Source organism: Rhinopithecus bieti, unplaced genomic scaffold, assembly GCF_001698545.2.
Source record: "Rhinopithecus bieti isolate Rb0 unplaced genomic scaffold, ASM169854v2 scaffold_7967, whole genome shotgun sequence".
Classification (NCBI taxonomy): Eukaryota; Metazoa; Chordata; class Mammalia; order Primates; family Cercopithecidae; genus Rhinopithecus; species Rhinopithecus bieti.
The window spans coordinates 3,675,755-3,695,255 of record NW_016806112.1 but is presented as its reverse complement, the minus strand read 5'-3'; the positions used below and the strand labels follow the sequence as shown (position 1 = coordinate 3,695,255).

The 19,501-nt window shown below is 50.8% G+C and overlaps 1 protein-coding gene across 1 annotated transcript in view; it reads right to left on the bottom strand.

The window, feature by feature from the left end:
- DENND1A (DENN domain containing 1A) overlaps positions 1 to 19,501 on the bottom strand; it is a 505,985-nt gene that overhangs the window by 17,617 nt on the left and 468,867 nt on the right. The window contains 2 exon segments of the mRNA XM_017874791.1: positions 6,106 to 6,194; positions 12,941 to 12,994. Of these exon segments, the coding sequence (XP_017730280.1) occupies positions 6,106 to 6,194; positions 12,941 to 12,994 (143 nt within the window).

Genomic DNA, 19,501 nt, shown 5'->3' with positions numbered 1-19,501 from the left:
AAGAGGCATGTTTGAGGCTCAGGTCTGCTACTAACTAGCTGTGTGACCAAGGGCAGTGACAATCTCTTGAAGTCTCAGCTATTTCTGTAAAATAGATCTCATAAGAGCTCCCCCTACATATTTCTCGTGAGGATTAAATGAAATGGTGTACAGAAAGTGCTTAGCACATTCCCAGTTAATGGGAGTTGTCAATAATTCCATTTCTTTTTTCTTTTTTTTAAGAGTCTCACTCTGTTGCCCAGGCTGGAGGGCAGTGGCATGATCTCTGTCACTGCAACCTCTGCCTCCCGGGTTCAAGTGATTACCCTGCCTCAGGTTCCCGAGTAGCTGAGATTACAAGTGTGCGCAACCACCCCCGGCTAATTTTTGTATTTTAAGTAGAGACGGAGTTTCACCATGTTGGCCAGGCTGGTCTTGAACTCCTGACCTCAAGTGATCCACCCACCTCGGCCTCCCAAAGTGTTGGGATACAAGCATGAGGCACCGTGCCCAGCCTAGAATAAGGATATTTACCCTCGCAGTTTTTCATATTAATGAAAACCTGGAAAGGATCTAAAGATCCAGTATGACGGCAATAGTTAGGCAGACCACGAGCGTACGCACAATGAGATCCTCCGCAGTCACAGACAATAGAGGTTACAGAGACACACGGAACAAGTCCACATGCTGGCATATTGCAAGGAAGTTGCAGCTCTGTAAAAGACATGCAGGATAAAGACTGGGCGGGGATCTCCAGGAATGCTAATAAGTAGTGGAATGAAAGTAATGGGATTCAGAATGAATTTGTCTCTTTCCCCTAACATTCCAGATTGTCTATCAGGCTACCAGGTAATTTTCACAAACCAAAAATTACCTGAAAAGAGCAGATTTTGCATGGATCTGGCCAGAGAGGTGAGCTGGGCAACAGCCCTGGGCCCTGGTGGCTGAGTCTGGACCCTTCTTACTTAGTACAGTGGAACTTCAAATAACCAGGATGCAGCCAGTCAAGACCCTCATGTGACTGGAGGGTGTTCAGTATCTCACCCACTAGGAGACAAGGTGTGCAGTGGAAAGAATTTGGCTCTGCGTGCAGGTGCTCAGGAGGGGCACGTCGGATCCACAACCAGCTGCAAGCCCCTTAACCCTTAAGACTCAGAAGACAGCCCTATATCTGGGCTGTGAAGATTAAACAGGTGGCAGATGCCTATAATTATCTCCCTCCATACTCTCAGCAACTCTGTGAGGGCCAGTGCCCCAGCCCCTACTGCCATTTGTTCCCAGCAGGGAACAAATGACTAGCTGCCTGGCAGAGAGATGCTCCCCAGGATCAATGTGTCACTCTCTGCCTTGGCCTTAGTCTGCATACAGTGTGCCACCCTGAGGGGCCCGGCAGCTCAGACCACAACGCTGCCTTTCAGAGCCTGCCATTGGCTCTTTCCAAGCACCCAGTTGGATGGGCAATTCCCCTATATCTGGCAGCCCAAAAGGAAAATAACTTGGGGCCTGGCAGCCGTGCACAGCTCACAGAAACCACCACAGCCTGTTTTATTTCTCTCTCTCTCTTTTTTTTTTTTTGGAGACAGAGTCTTGTCCTGTTACTCAGGCTGGAGTGCAGTGGTGTGATCTCGGCTCACTGCAAGCTCCACCTCCTGGGTTCTAGCGATTCTCCTGCTTCAGCCTCCCTAGCAACTGGGATTACCAGCATGTGTCACCACACCCAGCTAATTATTTGTATTTTTAGTAGAGATGGGGTTTCACCATATTGGCCAGGCTGGTCTTGAACTCCTGACCTCAAGTGATCCACCCTCCTCAGCCTCCCAAGGTGCTGGGATTACAGGCGTGAGCCACCGCACCTGGCCACGACCCACTTTTAATAGGAGGGAAGCTGTGAACCTCACTGTGCTCACTGCCACAGCCATCATCCCCACTAGTCAGAGAAGCACATGAAGCTAATTAGGTGTTAACAGAAAGCCTGGATAGTAGAGAAGAATGGACCAGGCCTCTGTCATCAGACAGCCGATCCTACCATTTTCTGGCCCTGAGAAACCTTGGGCAAGTTACTGAAAGTCTCTCTGAGCCTCAATTTTTCTGTCTGTTCAATGGGAAAGCTACCACCTACCTGTGGGAAAGCTATCACCTACCTCTGACAATCTTTTCTATTTTATTTTTTGAGATAGGGTCTCACTCTGAGGCCCAGGGTGGACTGCAGTGTCATGATCTCAGCTCACTGCAACCTTCAACTCCCCAGGGGTCGAGCAACTCTCATGCCTCAGCCTCCCAACTAGCTGGGACCACAGGCACACGCCATCCTGCCCAGCTAATACCTTTGACAATCTTAAGGGATGTTTGGTAAATGTCATTTCTCTTTCCTTCCCCAAGAAGAAACAGTCAGGCACGAGTGCACATGGTTTCTTTGGTGGTAAGAAGACTGAATAGATCCAGTTCAGACTGAACTCCAGCCTTCAGGGAGCCAGAGAGGAAGGGTGGCCTGCTAGACAGGCCATCTCATTTTAGGATGTGGGGCTCTCTCTGGGCAAAGCCAGACTAAAGACAGACCCTCAAGGGCCCCGTTCCAAGGACAGCATCAGAGTGTCATGGAGAGAATGAAATCAAGAATTGTGAATGCTGGCCCGGTCACTTTTCAACTGGGTGACCTTGGGAAGACTGGTCAAATCCATGTTCTGAGCCTGAGCTCCCACTCTGGAAGAAACGATGCTAGCCCAAGAGGGCCTAGAAATCAATGGGTGCTCCACTGCACCCCCTGCTGACTGGTGTCTGACCCACAGCCTCTCCTGTAGGATCCCTCCTACCCTGATCCCTGCCCCAGGGAAGCCCCGGGCATCCCATCAGCTAGCTGTGCTCTGAATAGTAATGGAAGTAGCCAGTACTTCTTGAAGAGATTTAGTAACTGAATATTAACCAAGTAATGTCACCTGAAAAGTAGAGGGAATGTTTCCCCCGGAAATCTTTTTGAAGTCTTCTTCCAATTGTCAACGGCCAGTTTTAAGGGGCTAGGAAACCTACTGTTGATTCAGAAAGAAAATTTGACACAGGAAAATTTCATTTTGGGAAAATGCAAGTCAATCAAGAGTCAGCATGGAAACTCCCTTTTCAGCCCTCCTTTAAAAAAAAATATTACGTGCTTGTGCCTAGTAGGTTTTCAAAGTTACTTGCTGAATGAATGAATGCATGAATGGACAGATGGAACGACGGAGGGATGGACATCAGCTGAGAAGGAAGAAATGAACTTCACGGGTGGACTGGCCAGAGAGTCAGCTATTTCAGGAGACAATCTTGCTCTCAATCAGCCCCATCTTGCTGTCCACAGAGCTGGTTATTTTATTTTTGAGACAGAGTCTCTGTTGCACAGGCTGGACTGCTGTGGTGTGATCTCAGTTCATGGCAGCCTCCGCCTCCTCAGTTCAAGTGATTCTTGTGCCTCAGCCTCCCGAGTAGCTGGAATTACAGGGGTGCACCACCACACTTGGCTAATTTTTGTACTTTTAGTAGAGACGGGGTTTCACCATGTTGTCCAGGCTGGTCTCGAACCCCTGACCTCAGGTGATCCACCCTTTTTGGCCTCCCAAAGTGCTGGGATTATTTAATGTGCAATTGGAAGTGAGAGTCGGGGCAAGAAGTCAGGAGGAATGGATCTCTTCCCTCCACTTCAAAGATCCTGCATCCCCTTCTGCCGCCCTGGTCCTCTAAGTTTCCCAAGCACTTTCATATTCCCAGTGGAGATGAAGATCTGTGATTCAAGAAAACCCAGGCCAGATTAAAGGGCCAGGCACCGAGTCTGTGTGCCCAACACGGAACCACCACCCAACAAAGCCCCATTAGGATCGGGCCCCTGCTGCAGGCCTGGCTTCTCACATCTCCCAATACAATGCTGACAGATTGGTGGAGCCGGTTTCTTCCCCCCTCCCCTGAACAATATTTTATGAGGAGTCTGTTTTATTAAAATATTTTCCGCTGGATGCTTCCTGTGTTTCAAGAAGTTGGTCCTGCCAGCTGGAGCTGATGACAGTTGAGAAAAACACATTCAAGTGCTGTTGTGACATGGCATTTGGAAGGGGCGGAGCACAGTGGGGGGGTAGGGAGGCAGCATGGGAAGAGGCGTAGAAAAACACCCGGGTTGCACCAGAAATGCCACTGGCATTATGGGAGAACAACCTCCCCTTCCTCGTTAAACACACTTGAACAGAAACCCTTGGAATGACGTCCTGAAACGTACCCCTCTATCTCCTTGTGGGCCCGAGCCGCTGTGACATATGCTCACAGAAAACCTGTCATTTGTTTTCTATCACTGTTAGTTTGTCAACCACCAAACTGGCTCCCAAGCTCCCACTGGTTTATTTCAACCTCAAATATTTCCCAACAGAAGTAGAAAACAGGGCATATTGAAACAACCAACCAACCAACAAACCCGAAAGTGATACTGACACGGCTCAGGTGATAAGCAGTAAAATGGGATCATCAGACACTGGCTCTTTGGCACACACTGCGGAGTCAGCCCCTCTGCCCAGTCTGGAAAGGCAACAGCATAAGTCAATGTAATGAAGAGGTCTAGCCTCTCATCGGGAACTTGGCCACAAAATGGGTAATGCTTTTCTGTAGGATGTGGAGCGTAGCTGGTGTTGCAATAGTGTTTCTGTGTAATGCAAGAATATTCTGGATTTACATCTCAGTATCAACAGGCCTTTGACCTTGTATCCTGGTACAGTGTCTAAAAGGTTTAGTCCAGTTTTAAAGGTGTGACTTAAAAGAAATGTGACAAATTTCATTCCCTTAATTAAGGAAGAATCTTTAGTCGGAGGCACTCAGGTGCCATGCAGCATTCTCTCCACAAGGGGGCAATCATAATCCATCCCTCAATGTTCCCACCAGGCTATTGTGCAGAGCAAAACTTAAACTTAATCCAACTTCAGGAGTCCTCTCTTCCAAATTTCTCATAACTTAGCATCCTTGTGTGCAAGCACGTGCACACACACACGCACACATAATTCCAGGACTTTCTGGGCAAAGTCTGAGGGCTGTCTGGGTGGGCTGATTCCTTCCCCTTACTATTAACCAGAGAATCCCAGGGAGCTGAAGTGAACTGAAACTTGGGTTAGGCCCCAGCTTGACAGTTTGAAATCATTTTTCCCCCTTCTCACTCCAATTCTGTCTAGGACCTGCCATGTCCCTTACCTTCTTTCCCTGAGACATTTTCTGAGAGCCAGCCAGACATGGGGGCCTTCCCCTTTCCACCCAAATGACTTCAGGATCCCTGGGGTAATTTTTCTGACTCCTTCAACAATCCTAGACCAAGATGAACTCATGCACTTTTTCAAGGCATCACAGGAAGCCAGGGTGTAGCCACTGAGTTGTCTGGATAGAGACCGAGGGCTGTGCGCCTTGCGGACAAAGGGAAGCAGCACTACCTTCTGCAGACGGCTCTGGTCTGGACGGCTCTGGTCTGGTCTGGTCTGCGGCCTTCTGCCTCGTCCCCCACAGGCAGCTCTACCTCAGGCCACTGCTTGTCTTTCTGCCTCCCTCATTCCCTTCATCTACCCCACGTCTCCTGGGCGGGTGACTCTAGGCCAGTCCTACGGGAAGTGCCGGGCATAACACCCAGGGAGCTCCGCATCTCAGGGAGATGTGTAAGAAAAATCACAGTAACATAAATGCTCCTGCACAGGTGGGCAAAGGGTTCTGGTGGGGCTGGGGCAGTGGATAAGGGCAGTCCTGTGCACAGATCTCGGCCATGGAGGCCTAGGAAGGTGGGTGGACCCAGTTCAACACTTGGCCTCCTTCACCAGGTTCTAACCCTCACCTACTGACTCGGTATGTTTAGCACAAGAGGCCTAGGACCTTCTTCTGCACCCAGCCAAGTACACTTTGGATCCCACCACTCGAAATCCAGCCCAAGTGCCTGGCTCCCTGGCCTCTGGGGCCTCCCGCTGGTGTGACAACCAGACCGAGTAAGAGATCAAGCCTTGTTCCCTGAATGACCCCTTTGTGAAACACCCACTGGGGGCCCCGGGGAAGCCTCACAAAGGCCAGGGCTACACGCTTGAGATTCACAAAGTGCTGGCCGGCAGACAGAGGGTTCTTGCAGACAGAGGGGAGAGGCGCGATACTCACTGCTCAGGGCTCGGCACAGATGTCCTCCGGCCTTCCACTGTGATGTTGCTCTTTGGTCTCTTAACAACATGAGGACGAGGCGGGCGCACCTAGAGGAGTACAAGGGGAGACCCCAAGAAGGAGTGAGTTGGAAAAGCCATACAGGAACATTCTGAAGATTTGGATAAACGCCCCCACCCCAAAAATGTTTAGGAAATTTCAAAGCTACAGGCTACAATAGCCCACCTATCACAGACGCATCGCCATCTAACAGGCAGCAGATAGACACATTAACTGCAATTCTGTGGCCTATTTAAATCAGAAAGGTGCTCCTGGAAAGCTTGGTTTCTTCATCTGCAAGATGAGGATAGTTCCATTGGCCTCCTTGCAGGGCTGCGGTGAGGGTCCAATGAGATGATGTCTACGTAGGACCCGGAACAAAGAGGCCCTTATCAATGACAATTCCCTCTCATCTTCCTCTGACACCCAGAAGCTGGTTTTGTAGAAAGAAAAGGTTGTGCTCACACTTGTTTTTAGGGTGCACATGTTTAGTTTGCTCTTTTTACAACAGAATCACAGGGTGCTTATTTTCCTCTCTAAATAAGAGAGGCATGACAGAGTGCCACTACGAATCGTCTTTCTGTTTCCCAGGGCATCCCCGTGCCGGTCCTCCCAACAGGGTTCAGCCTGGATGCTGCCCATCTTGTGTAGCTACATGCACTGAGCAGACCTACTGGGAGGGTCTCCAGTGGGCACATCAGGAAGGACCCAGCTTCCTAACTCCACAGCTGCGGATGGGTTTTTCTGACCTACTGCCTCTGAAAACCAAGATGAGGGCCCACAGAGAAGGACACCCTCATCCCCTGCCAGAGCCCATGATGGATGTTAGGCTGAGAATTTGTAGGTACCCTTAGAAGTATACTCATTTGGTCCAATTGACATTACACGGCTTTAATTTGGCATGGCCATCTCTGTACACTCCCAGTGCCTGAGACGGATGGGTTGAGAGCTAAGCTGAGAAAGTCTATCTCTGAATTTCATTGCCGATAAAAACAACCAAGCCTGCCGGGGCAGGGGGCTTGCTTTCTCCACGGATGGGATGCCACAGTTGCTGAGTTTCCAGGACAAGACAGGGAAGGAGAGCAGGCACACACTCCATTTCCTGCCTGCCCTTGCTCCTGAACATCACACCTCTTGCCCCCCAGAAGCTTGTGGGTGACAGGGCACAATGGCTTAGGAACACAGATGACAGAAGCTGGCTGCATAAAAGACAAGTCTTTATGGAGTCTCGTCAAGCCCTCAGGTCTGTGCACGTCTGATCTAACCAAAGTTTTTCCTGTGGAGTGGCCAGTCTGATCTCAGACTGGTTTGGCAGATCAGGGATGTGGTAAACACCAAAGGCATTCCACCAAACTGGCTGTCTTCGTCTATGGGGTGATTGTGAAGACCAGATACAGGGAAAGTCCCCGCATGGGGTCTGGTACACAGTGGGGGCTCAATAAATGTTCATCCTGCTCCTCTGTGACCTGGATGTCCCTTCTTGTCAACAACAAAAGGAAGACGAAGAGTGGGTATCTCTGAGTTAGAAGATGAGTTTTAGGATTCTCTTATCCCTGCCTCGCATTCTGTGGACTGCCTGGTATGTCATGGTCGCTCAGCAAGATTTTTAGAAACAAGTGAACATTGCTGCTCGGAATCTGAGAAGTGCATAATGATGTTGCTAGTATCATCGTGATTAGTACTGTGCCTGCCACACAACTCACATTCAGGCAACCTGTGCTGAATAAACAAGTGGATATCCCTGCACCTCTTCTAACTCTGAACTGGTTTCCCCAGCTCTGGCAGCTGGTCAACAGGGTCACCTGGCTGGAATGATCCCCACCCCCAACTTCTCCCCACAAAAGGCGGGAGTGTGGGTAGGGTGAAGGAGCAGTTCTGCCCCTGCCCCGGGGGGCCCTGGGGCAGAGCTTTCAGGAAAGGTCAGACTTTAAGGCCTGTCAGCTCGTCCTTGCACAGGGCTGCTCCTTGCTACAATAAAGGCGGGTTAAGAATGTGAACTTGTGGCTGAAATGGGGGGATTAAGTTTGTGGCAACTTCAGCTGAACTTGCAACGTGGTGAAACATGGGGAAAAAGAACAACAGAGCTAATTAGACGAGCTGAGCTGTCAGAGTGCCGCTGAATGGCTCAGCGCCAACAAACAAAAGGAATGGGTTGGCAATCAGCGGGATCGGTGGAGGAGACTGCTTCATTAGGGATGATAAAACAGACAGAGCAGTGGGGGAGGGGCGGGGGTGGGGAGCACAGAGCCGGAGCCGCGGAGGCTGGGGAGGGAGAGAAAGACACGCCAGACCCAGAGGCGGTTGGTCACCAGCACAGCTGCTGACCTACCCAGAGTTACACACACCTGACTGGTGTGGACAAGCCAGACACAAAATTACACTCACAGACATGACCATCCTGAGATATACTGAGGCCTCCAGACTTCCATGTAAACACTATCTCAGAAATACACACTCACAGAGGCACGCACAAGAGGTGAAGGCACATGTATGAATCACACACACGCACCCTCGCACATGCATGGCGGCGGACCACAACCAGGCACAGACACATACAGACAAAACGGTTTATTAATGAAGCCTGAATCACAGACTATGCAGACAAGTCTTGTCATATTTCAGCCATCACACCCATCTTTCTGGGGTGCTTAGGAAGGGTGGGTATTGGGGATGAAGGAAGAAACCCACAGGCACACACAACAGTGACTGGCCCCACCAGTGTGAGGATCCCAGCCGCGCCGAGGGAGAAAATGCTAAACAGAGATTTCCAGCTCTGTTCAAGGGGGACTGGAGGGGAAACTTGGGAAGCCAGCCAATTCCCCACTGGATTTAAAACCTGAGAAATCTAAGTCGGCAGGGTTAAATGTGTATTGAATACAAAAGCACTGAGTACATTTGATTTTAATGGTGAGCAAGAAATAATAAATACAGAGCTTATAAAGCGCTTCACACGCAGGCCGACGGCAGCCTGCCTCTCCCTGGCAGGCCCCAACCCATACCCCTTCGTCCAGGAGACACTGGCATGGTTTTCTTCTGCTCTTTCCTTTTCTTGTTTTAAAAGAAAACCCAAATCCTCGGGTAACATCTGAACTCCAGCCACAGGTGCCAGGCTACAAAGCTCCTTCCAGAAAGGCTGACTGGCTAGACCCTCCCCCGCCCCTGCTACCCCGGGCCAACGGCTGCACTTCTGTCTGGAACGTTTGTGGCTACGTGACCCAGCAAAGCCACACTGGAGGCTGATGGCTCCTGACATGGGAGCTTGGTAGGCTGTCCTCTTTGAGGCCCTCATGGGGTTCTATATGCTGAGTCTCCCCGGTTCCCACCTAGTCTGTAGCAGGGTCCACTGGAAATGCTTGCATAAATGCACCTAGAATAAATGGTCCTTAGGGGCCCAGAAAGCATAAACCTTCTGTGACTCCCAGATTGGTCTCTTAGTGCTGCTGCTTGGCAGAATAAGTTCGGGCGACATGCCAGGGACCGTGCTAGGCGCTATACATACACAACCTCTATTGTTAAACCCATTTTACAGATGATGAAACTAAGGCTCAGAGAAGGTGAGGATCCTGCCTAAGGTCGCACAGCCAGGAAGTGGCCAAGCTATAATTCAAACCAGGGCAGGCCTCTCTGACTTCCAAGCCTAGGAGAGCTGGTTCTCCTAGGCATCCTGCCTGTTCAGCATGCCATCAATCCAGGAGGTTCGGCCAAAGCTAGCACCAGGCTAGTCATCTCCTGCATTAGCTCAGAGCCTGAGGCAGCTGCTACTCAGTGTCTCTCACAGCGTCTGTCTCCCGAGTCCTCAGTTGCCAATGGATGTGGTGGCCCACCCCCCAATCTGCACAGATCCCTACACCGGTGAGAAAACACAGAGTCCACTGTTGCTGTCTCCAATACTTGAATTCTTCCAAGGGGAGTGATCCTTCCCTGAATCATGACTTTCAAGATTCTGTGCCTGCCTTGGATCCCAAGCCTCAAAGGGGAATGCTGAGAGCTACCTGCTGCTGACTTTGGCTTAAGGGGAGGCTGTTTGGTAGAAAACAAAGAGACAGTGGAGAGAGGCAAGCTGGGCTCAAAGGCAGGACTTATCAGGCCTGTCATCATCCCTGTGGTGTTGGCTACAAATTAGGGAGATGGCATCTGCCTGCTCTGGGCTGGACAAATGAGACAGTAATTACACAAGTGCCCAGCACAGTCCTAGGCACCAGAAAAGGTACTCAATGAATATTAATTCTCTTCTCTTCTGTGTCTCTGCCAGACCTAACATGGCACTGGAGACAGTTCAGCCGCTACTCATTACTTTTTTTCTTGACTGAATTTTTTTTCCCTTCTCCCAGCATTTTATATAGGTTGAGCATCCCTAATGTGAAAATCAGAGATCTGAAACACGCCAAAATCCAAGACTTCTTGAGCCCCAACATGATGCTAAAGGAAACGTTCACTGGAGGATTCTGGATTTTGGATTAGGGGCACACGACCAGGAAGTATCATGCAAATACTCTAAAATCCGAAACAAACTGAAAGCTGAAACTCTTCTGGTCCCATGCAGAAGACGGAGGGTCCAGAGAGCTTGGAATAGTGGCAAGACTACAGGTTCTAGAGTCCAGATGACCTTACTTGCAGTTGAGGAACCTGGGTTAAGTTACCAAACATCAGTTTGCTCATTGCTAAACTGAGTGGTGACAGTGCCTACTTCACTGAGCTACTGTGAGGCGCAGCTGGGATGAGGTACCTAAGAATGATTTGCTGACTATAAAATCCTAGGCAAGTGATGGTTATTAATAAACTGGGCCATTCCTTAGAAGCTGTAAGATGCAAAAACCTGTTAAGAATAACAACTGTTGTCCAGGCATGGTGGTTCACACCTGTAATCTCAGCACTTTGGGAGGCCAAGGTGGGTGGATCACAAGGTCAGAAGATCGAGACCATCCTGGCTAATATGGTGAAACCCTGTCTCTACTAAAACTACAAAAAAATTAGCTAGATGTGGTGGCGGGCACCTGTAGTCCCAGCTACTTGGGAGGCTGAGGCAGGAGACTGGTGTGAATAAGCCAAGATCGCGCCACTGCACTCCAGCCTGGGCGACGGGGTGAGACTCCATCTCAAAAAAAAAAAAAATAAATAAAAATAAGAACTGTTACTGTGTGTCTTCTACAAATGTCAACCACTTTCCTTCTCACGAAACCCCTCTAGGAATGAGGGCACAGCCCCGGAGGTGAAATCAGACTCAGAGAGCTTCAGTGCTTGCCAGAGTCACACGACTTCAGCATTCAAGCCTAGCTCTGTCGGCCTCCCAAATCCGTGCTGTTAAAGACTATACTGAAACTCTCACTAGTCACACAAGGTTGCTTAGAAGGGGCCTCCTGTCCCCCAAAGCAGTTTCTTTTTGCTGCTTCTGTCTTCTTTCCAGTGACAGTGAGCAGACATATTCTAGCTCCTTGCCAGCTGTGCTGATGGGGTTTTTGGCCAACCACAGTTTGATGGGGATACGCGATGGATCCATTGTCACATGTGGCTGGGAGTGTGGACTCACGACGGTCATAGAGGAAGGTATCTAAGTCCCCCAGGCCTCCCCTCTAGCCCTCTAATTCCCACCCACAGCAGGTAAGGGAAGGGAAGGAAAACTATGCCACAGAATGGCCAACATCCACCCAGAGAGCAGCTACCCGGTGGATGCTGGGTGCATCTCCTCAGGTGAACAGACACAGATCACCTGGTCACCTGCATGCCCTGGCCTCTTTGCCTTCACAAGATGGATTTGGACATGTGCATTGCAGAGGGTGGGAGGGCTAGGACACTGGGTTGTGGGGTGCTCTTTGGTTGGCCACAGAGTGGTGGCCACACTGAATGGTAGATGGAGAAACTTTTCTCTTGGTAAACAGCCCTCACCAAAAGGTCCTGGAAGGTTTCCCACTTTCAAAGCACCTGCCAAAGTTCGCATGGCTCAGCATGGCCGAAATCTGACCTACTATGGAAAACGGCTCCACTGATGCTTAACACGCGATCCAGATCCAATCTTTTTCCAGGGACAGATCTCTCTCGCCTCCCACCCCATTCCCAGGTGATGGTGGCTTTATCACATGTTGTCCTGCTTCTCCATCCTTACTTGGCTTTTTTTTTTTTTTTTTTTTTTTTAAAGAGACAGGGTCTTGCTCTGTCACCCAGGCTGGAGTGCAGTGACACAATCCTAGCTCACTGTAGCCTCAACCTCCTGGGCTCAAGTGATCCTCCCATCTTAGCCTCCTGAGTAGCTAGGACTACAGGCGTGCACCACGACTCCCCTTACCTGGCACTTTACATGGGAAGGTGGATCTCCAAGGAAGGCCTGGCAGGGGAGCGGTACCTGTCTCCATATGAGCGGGCTCCGTACTCTCTGGACATAGCCTCTACCCATGGGAAGGTACAAATGCATTTCCAGACCCAGATCTGGCAGGAATGAGACCCTTGTCCCCGGACTTCTGTTCCTTTGTGAGGAACAGGGGTATGGAGGAAGGTTTTCAACCCCTTGCTCACCCTGTGAGGCTTGCTCAAATGATGCATACACAGCACACGCACCACACAGTGGCCCCCTTGCTACCTATGGCTCTGATCTGGAAATCACCAAACTTATTCACAAAAAAGCGAGAGAAGCCCAGAAAATGCAAGCTCAAGTTCATGCCACACAGAGAGGGAAGCTGAAAAACCCAATTCCCAGTTTTCTTTTGCCAGGCAGGAGGGTCCAAACTCTGGAGGTTTAGTCAGGCTGAGGGGAGAATGGCTCAGGCAGTGTTAGGTGGGGAGGGCAGAACCACCGGTTACTCACGGGCCTCGAGCGCTGTATCTTGGGAGGCGGTCGGGTGGGACGCAGTCTCTGCAGCTGCATTAAAGTGGAAACTTAAAACATCAGGATGCACTGAGAAGGCTCAATGCATTTCTACACACGGCCTGGGGGAAGGCACCCCATCACCCAAGCCAGAACCAGAGGGCCATCCTCGACGCCTCCTGCCTCAACCCCACTGTCCACCTACTGAAGCCATTTCCTCTGCTCATTCTTTCCTTCTAGCCTTGTTTCCAGCCTGGTTACTGCAATCATTTCCCAACAGGGCCCCCAGCTCCGCCCTCCACTACGTTCCACACAGGCTGCGGGCCCTTCCCAGGTGCAATAGGACCAGCCCAACTCCACTCCAGACCTCTCACGCCCTGTCCTGTCCTTGGACGCCTGCTCAAGGCTTGGGGCTGGCACTGCATGTCCCCCAAGACCGGGACCCCACTATGCCCCACACAGACCTTTCTCAACCTTCACCCATGCCTTGTTTCCTGCCCGCCCTCTGGGTGGAATGAGCTGCTCCAGCCAGACTGGCCTGGCAAACGTGTGCCTGTCCTTCAAGAGCCCGTCAGGTTGGATGCTGCCTCATGTCTCCTGCTATGTGGTCCCTCACCCCTGCGCCCACAGAACCTTTTACAGGTCCGTCTCCAAGGGGGCTCATCCCTGTGCCTGCAGGCTCTGTGGTACTTGGGGAAAAAATCTGCTCAACAAATGTCTGATGAACAAATACAATTTGTACAAAATGATTGGCTTCTGAAATCAGGATTTGAATCAAAACCAGTAGAGCACAGACTTCTCAGCTCTCCGCTCAAACCCTTTATCTTGAAAGCCCAGCAGTGTCCTTTCAACAGCCTGCCTGTCTTGATGCTCTCGCATGCGTGGGAGACAGGGAGGCCGAGTAAGGAAAGTGAAAATTCACGCGAGACCCAGGCCGTGGACCCACAGCAATCCCCAGGAGGCTTCCGGTTGTTTTCTGCCCATTCCATCACTCAGGTCGGAATGTATCGCTCAGGTTAGATGTATCTTTCTGATACATCTAACAAGATACATCACAAAGATACATCTAACTGGACAAAATCCAGACTTGCCTCAGCCAAAACAGGAGCCAATGTCCCATGTGGCCGGTCCACGTTAAGATGTGCTCTAAATTCCAGCACTTTGGGAGGCCGAGGCGGCGGACCACCTGAGGTCAGGAGTTCAAGAGCAGCCTGGCCAACATGGTGAAACCCCATCTATACAAAAATACAAAAATTAGCCGGGCATGATGGCACACGCCTGTAATCCCAGCTACTCAGGAGGCTGGGGTGGAAGAATCGCTTGAACCCGGAAGGCGGAGGTTGCAGTGAGCCGAGATCATGCCATTGCACTCCAGCCTAGGTGACAGAGCGAGACTCTGTCTCAAAACAAAACAAAAAAAGATGTGCTGTAAATGCAAAACACTAGACTTCAGAGACTTGGCACGAGGAAAGAATGTCAGACGCCTCAGTAATAACTTTTAGATTGATTACATGTTGAAATGATAATATTTTGGATATATTAGGTTCATAATACTAAAATCAATTTCATCTGCTTATGTTTCACATTCAGAATTCCACATGTGACTCCTGTATGAAGCTCCCATTGTTTTCCTTGGACAGCGCTGATACAGGGCTCTACTGAGTGGGAGTGACGCTTCAGATCTCAAATCTGCCTTAGAACTTGTTTTCTGAACCTGCCCCACTACTCCTAGAGGGCAGGGCCTGTGTCCCAGTTGTCCCTGGGTCCCTGCATGGAACCTGTCGGGGTAGCTCGAGGGGAAAGAGGGCCCAGGGACTTGGTGGAGGGTTCCCCTGTGTCCCAGTTGTCCCTGGGTCCCTGGTGCCCTGCATGGAACTTGTCGGGGCAGCCTGAGGGGAAAGTGGGCCCAGGGACTTGGTGGAGGATTCCCTGGCGGCACATGGAGAGCACGTTGGGATAGAATGACACTGCGGCTTCCCAGATCCTATGCCATTAGCTGGGCGTGAGGGCCGACCCACGCTTGGTGACCCTTCCTCAGCTGGTGGCTACCAGGGAGTTGGGGGTGCTGCCTAGGGATAGGCAAGGTCGTCATGCTTTTTCCCCTTCATGGCTTACAGGAAGTGTGTGGGGTAAAGGGGAACAGCCCCCCATGCCTTGATTCACACCGTTCATCAAGAGGAAGAGGTGATCAGGGAGAGGGGAGCCCAGCCCCCCACACTGGTGCACAGGCTGCTACCCTCTGTGTAGACACCCCGCTCTCCTACACCACTCCCCCCAGTACTGCTTCTCTTATGCTTGGCCTTTCTACTTCAGGGGAACCATCTTCTCCCGCCCCACTGTCCTCACTGCTTGTCACCTCTGGCCTGGGCTATTTCCATTCCTGCTGGGTGTCAGTGCAGCAGAGCGCTCAGGAGGCAGCCTCTGGGGTCAGACAGTTTTGGACAGAACCCCAGTTCTCCCATTTACTCCCCGGGTTACTCCGGGCCCACGATTTGACCATTGCAAGCCTTACTGTCCTCATCTGTGACGTGCAGATGACAGCACCGCCTACCTGAGTGTGCTGTTAGGAAGATTCAACGAGATGATGGACGTCAGGTTCTTTGCACAGTGCCGCCAACAGACATTAGCAACCATTACCATCAGCAGGTTTCCCTGCCTCCAGCCTCTCTCCCTCCCAGTCCATCGCCTACATTTGTTTCCAGAGTGTACTTAAAAAAAAAATGCCCACCCAATCTTGGCACTTGGCAGCTGAAATCATCTCAGTGGAAGGCCGGCATCTCACAGGGTGTCTGCTGAGAAACACCATCCTGGGAGATGCATTGTATGAAGGGAAAAAAGGAGGTTCCCCAGTCAGGCAAATCTGAGAAATGCTGTCTTCTGTCTTGCTCCTTTCGGGGATTCACAATGCCTGTTAGCATAGCAAAGGCTGGTGAGTCTTGCAAGAAAAAAACCCACCCAAACCAGGCAAAAACCTATTAACTCTTTTTTAAAAAGTCCTATTTCCCAAGTTTATTTGAACATAGACTTGCTTTCCCTATAACACCCATGAATATCCCCTGGAAAATGCTGTCTGAAGCGTTCAAAGCCCTCCAGATTCAGGGCTCCACCAGCCACCTCAGCAATCTCATCTCTGGTGAAACCCCGCCTCACATCCACAGCACGTCGGCTGTCTATCAGCTCACTCACTGCTCTATTTACCATAGGGTCTAGTAGACTACTTGATACCTAAAAGGTGCTCAGCAAATTAGATTTGGCTTAAACTTCCTGGCACATGTAAAAACACACCAAATGTCCATTCTCCAGATTCTTAAATTATTTTCTTTTGTTTGTCATCAGGAAGTGCTGGTTCTTTTGCAACTGAATTGATAAATGGTGGGAAGAAGGCAGCCTCTTGACCACACCCATCCTAGAAGTTAGCAGAGTCAGCCAGGCGGGGGTGTAATGATATCAAGAAAGAGTAATGTGGTACAGATGTCCTGGCGCACCCAGACAGATAAAACCCAACCACGGCAACCAAGAACAGGAAGCCACGCTGCCCCTTCTGACACTCGGGGAGTTTTCCCTGTGGGTTGTTGGCACGAAGGGATCCTGTCACCAGGGGAAACGCACAGGGACAGGGGGCTGCACTCATGGATCCTGGGCTTGTTCTGATGCTGGAGCATAGGACAGGGACACCTCCTGTGGGGTGGCGGCCAGGAAGAGAAAGGTGAACTCCCAGGGGGTATGCATTAAAGACCCCCCACCCTGGGGCTGGGGGGAGGGAGAAGGGGAGAGCTGCAGTAATTATCAGGATGCCTTGCCAGGAGTGTGCAGGCCCTGGGGACCAGAGCTGAGGCTGGGGACAGATGAGCAGCTGGACTGTCACCAGTGGATTAGACAGTAATCTCATGGGAAGCAGTCTCAGATTTCGGACACTAGAACATGTGATGTGTGCAGGGCCCTCCTGCTCCCACCGTAGGGGCTCCAGGCCTAGCTGGTTTGCTGAGTGACTTTGGCAAGCAAGTGATTTCCCTGGGTCTCAGTGTCCTCATCTGTGAGCCCAGTCACGAGGGCCCTGCTGCAGGGATGTGGGGCGTCTGATGGCACTTCACCCAGGGCCAGGGGCACAGTGGACACGCTGCCGGGGGAGGCCTCTGCTTCCTAGACAGGGCGTGGCGGGGCCATTGGCCATGGTGGTTGCAGTTTCCCAAATAAGCTGGGGTGTCCCCAGCTGGGGACACAGATGGGGGATGAGTACTCTGGAGGCCATTAAACGCCAGAGGAGGTGAGTGGTAGTGATTTGGGTGGGAAGAGGGGGTAAGGAGATGAGCTAGGAAAGGATCAACTCAGAAAAGCATGCTATCTTCCAGAGAGTGGCCCTGGTGCTCTGGAAGCTGAAGCCAGCACTAGCTGAATGTAGGGACTCCAACAGTGTGGTGTGAGGCCCGAGAAGACGGCAGAGCTGGCCAGGACTCAGGGAAAGTTATTCTGAGCCTGGAGCGGCTCCTCTCCCACCTGACTCCACTCTGGTTCTCCGCGTCCCGGCCCATAGCCCAGGGCTGGGCCCCTGAGCCTGCTCCTCTTTCACCCTGGCGCTCCTGGTCTCACTAAGTGTCCTAGTGGCCATGGAAAAGGGAACAGATTGGAGGGAGGTAAAGTGACCTGCTCAACACCCCCGGCTGGTAACGGGCAGAGCTGGGAGTGTTGACTGTCATCGGGAAGGCCTCTTGACCGCTGACCACTTGAGCGCTCTTTCCACCGCTGAAGGAAAGGAAGGTAAAACCGGAAGAGCTTTAAAGTAGACGCAGCAGAGAATTGAAGCGGTCTGGGCATCTTTGCATTGAGGTTACATTATATGTGATCCTCTGTCCCCTGGCCGGGTTGAAATGTGGCTACACAGACTGCTGTTTCTTAAGTTAGTTCAAAAAGACTGGGCCTTTGGCGATCTTTTCCTAAGGAGAGTTCAATTCGACAGTTCCTCCAGCACTTCCCGAGCTGGGTCAGGGTAGGAGGAGTGAGAGGGCCGGCGAAGCAGGGAGAAGGCTGGAGGTTTCTTCGATGGTCAACGCAAAGTGCCTGCCCGCCTGACAAACACTTCTGGAGGGGAAGCAGATGGACTGTCACAGAGTGGAAGGATTCCTCCTATGTGGGTTTATGGAACAACTATTTGGGGGCCAGGACGAGGGGAATTCCGAGAATAAGACAGAGTCCTTGTCCTTAAGGACTGCAGAGTTTGGTGGGATTTGACCTACATGATGGGAAAATATCTTCCTTAAAGTGAAAGAAATATTGGTGGGGTAAACCACAAGAAATAGACTTCGGGTTAGAAATACACAGGTTCACGAGTTGGCTCTGTCATTTTCTGGCTGACTTCAATACTGGCTCTGCAACTTAGGTGAGTTATTTAACCTCTCTTAAGTCTCAGTGAACTCTTCTGTAAAATGGCAAGACTCACAGGTTACAAACCCTGGCATGAGGATGAGAGTACAGTTACAGCCACACGAGGTTCTGGTTTGATATCCTGAGGATGAAATGGGACCACTCCATCTTCCATCTCCCCATGGGACCCACAGGTCTTTCCAGAAAAGTCCTATGGATGTGAGGACCCTGGTTTTCCAAAGTTGTGTGCTATCAGCAAGGTTCTGTTGAAGGAGACTGGATTTTAATAATCTCTTCTATTTATATGATGTGTTTTCCTCTCAAAGCATTTTAACTTCTCCACTTTCTTTTGAACCTCACGGTCCCTGGTGAGGCAAGTTAGAGAAGGATTATTTCCCTGTTACAGAGACAGGAAACAGGAGGCCCAGAGAGGTTAAGGGACTAGTATGAGGTCACACAGCTAGTAGCGAAAACTAAAACAAGCAGGTATTCTTAGCCCATTGTGCTACCCTTGTCAACTAAAATTTCCAGAGTCACCTGGAATCCTTTCTGACATGGTTTTTCTAATCCTTGTCCCTTCTGAAGTTAGAATCTGTTGTTAGAGATCTGTGCCTCAGAGAAAAGGCGGATGACAGAGTAACTGACACCTTCTCCTTCTTTCCTTATTTAAGCATCTTTTTGTGGTGCTTTCCAAAGGAGGCATGTGATTCATTTGTCTATTCATTCAACAAACAGTGCGTGGCGTCCCAGGCACAGGGGCACGTGTCTGAACAAGACTCTGGTAGAGGGCGCTGTCATGCAGGGGGTGCAGAGGAAGGTCTCTGACACGGATTGGAGGTGGTAGGGAGTGCAGGGACAGGGGAACCACAGTGGTCCAATCAGACAAGAGTGGGGCTGAATATGAGGACAGGGCAGGCCAGGACCTGGGAGGGGCTGGGGGAGGTCAGATAAAAAGAGGGCCTTGAATGTCAGGCTGAGAAGTGCGGATTTTCTTCTGAGCTCAGTGGGAGGGATATAATCAGAGATACAATAAGAAAACCTTGACGCCCTTGGTATAGAAAATGCATTGGAGGAGAATGGGTGGGCTTCTAAGAACAGATACTCCCCTCCAATCACAGGAGCCTGCCCAGGCCTCCATATTGTCAACCCACCCGCCCTGGCCACACCACTGCTGGGAGATGTGAACACAAGAGAGGGTAAGAC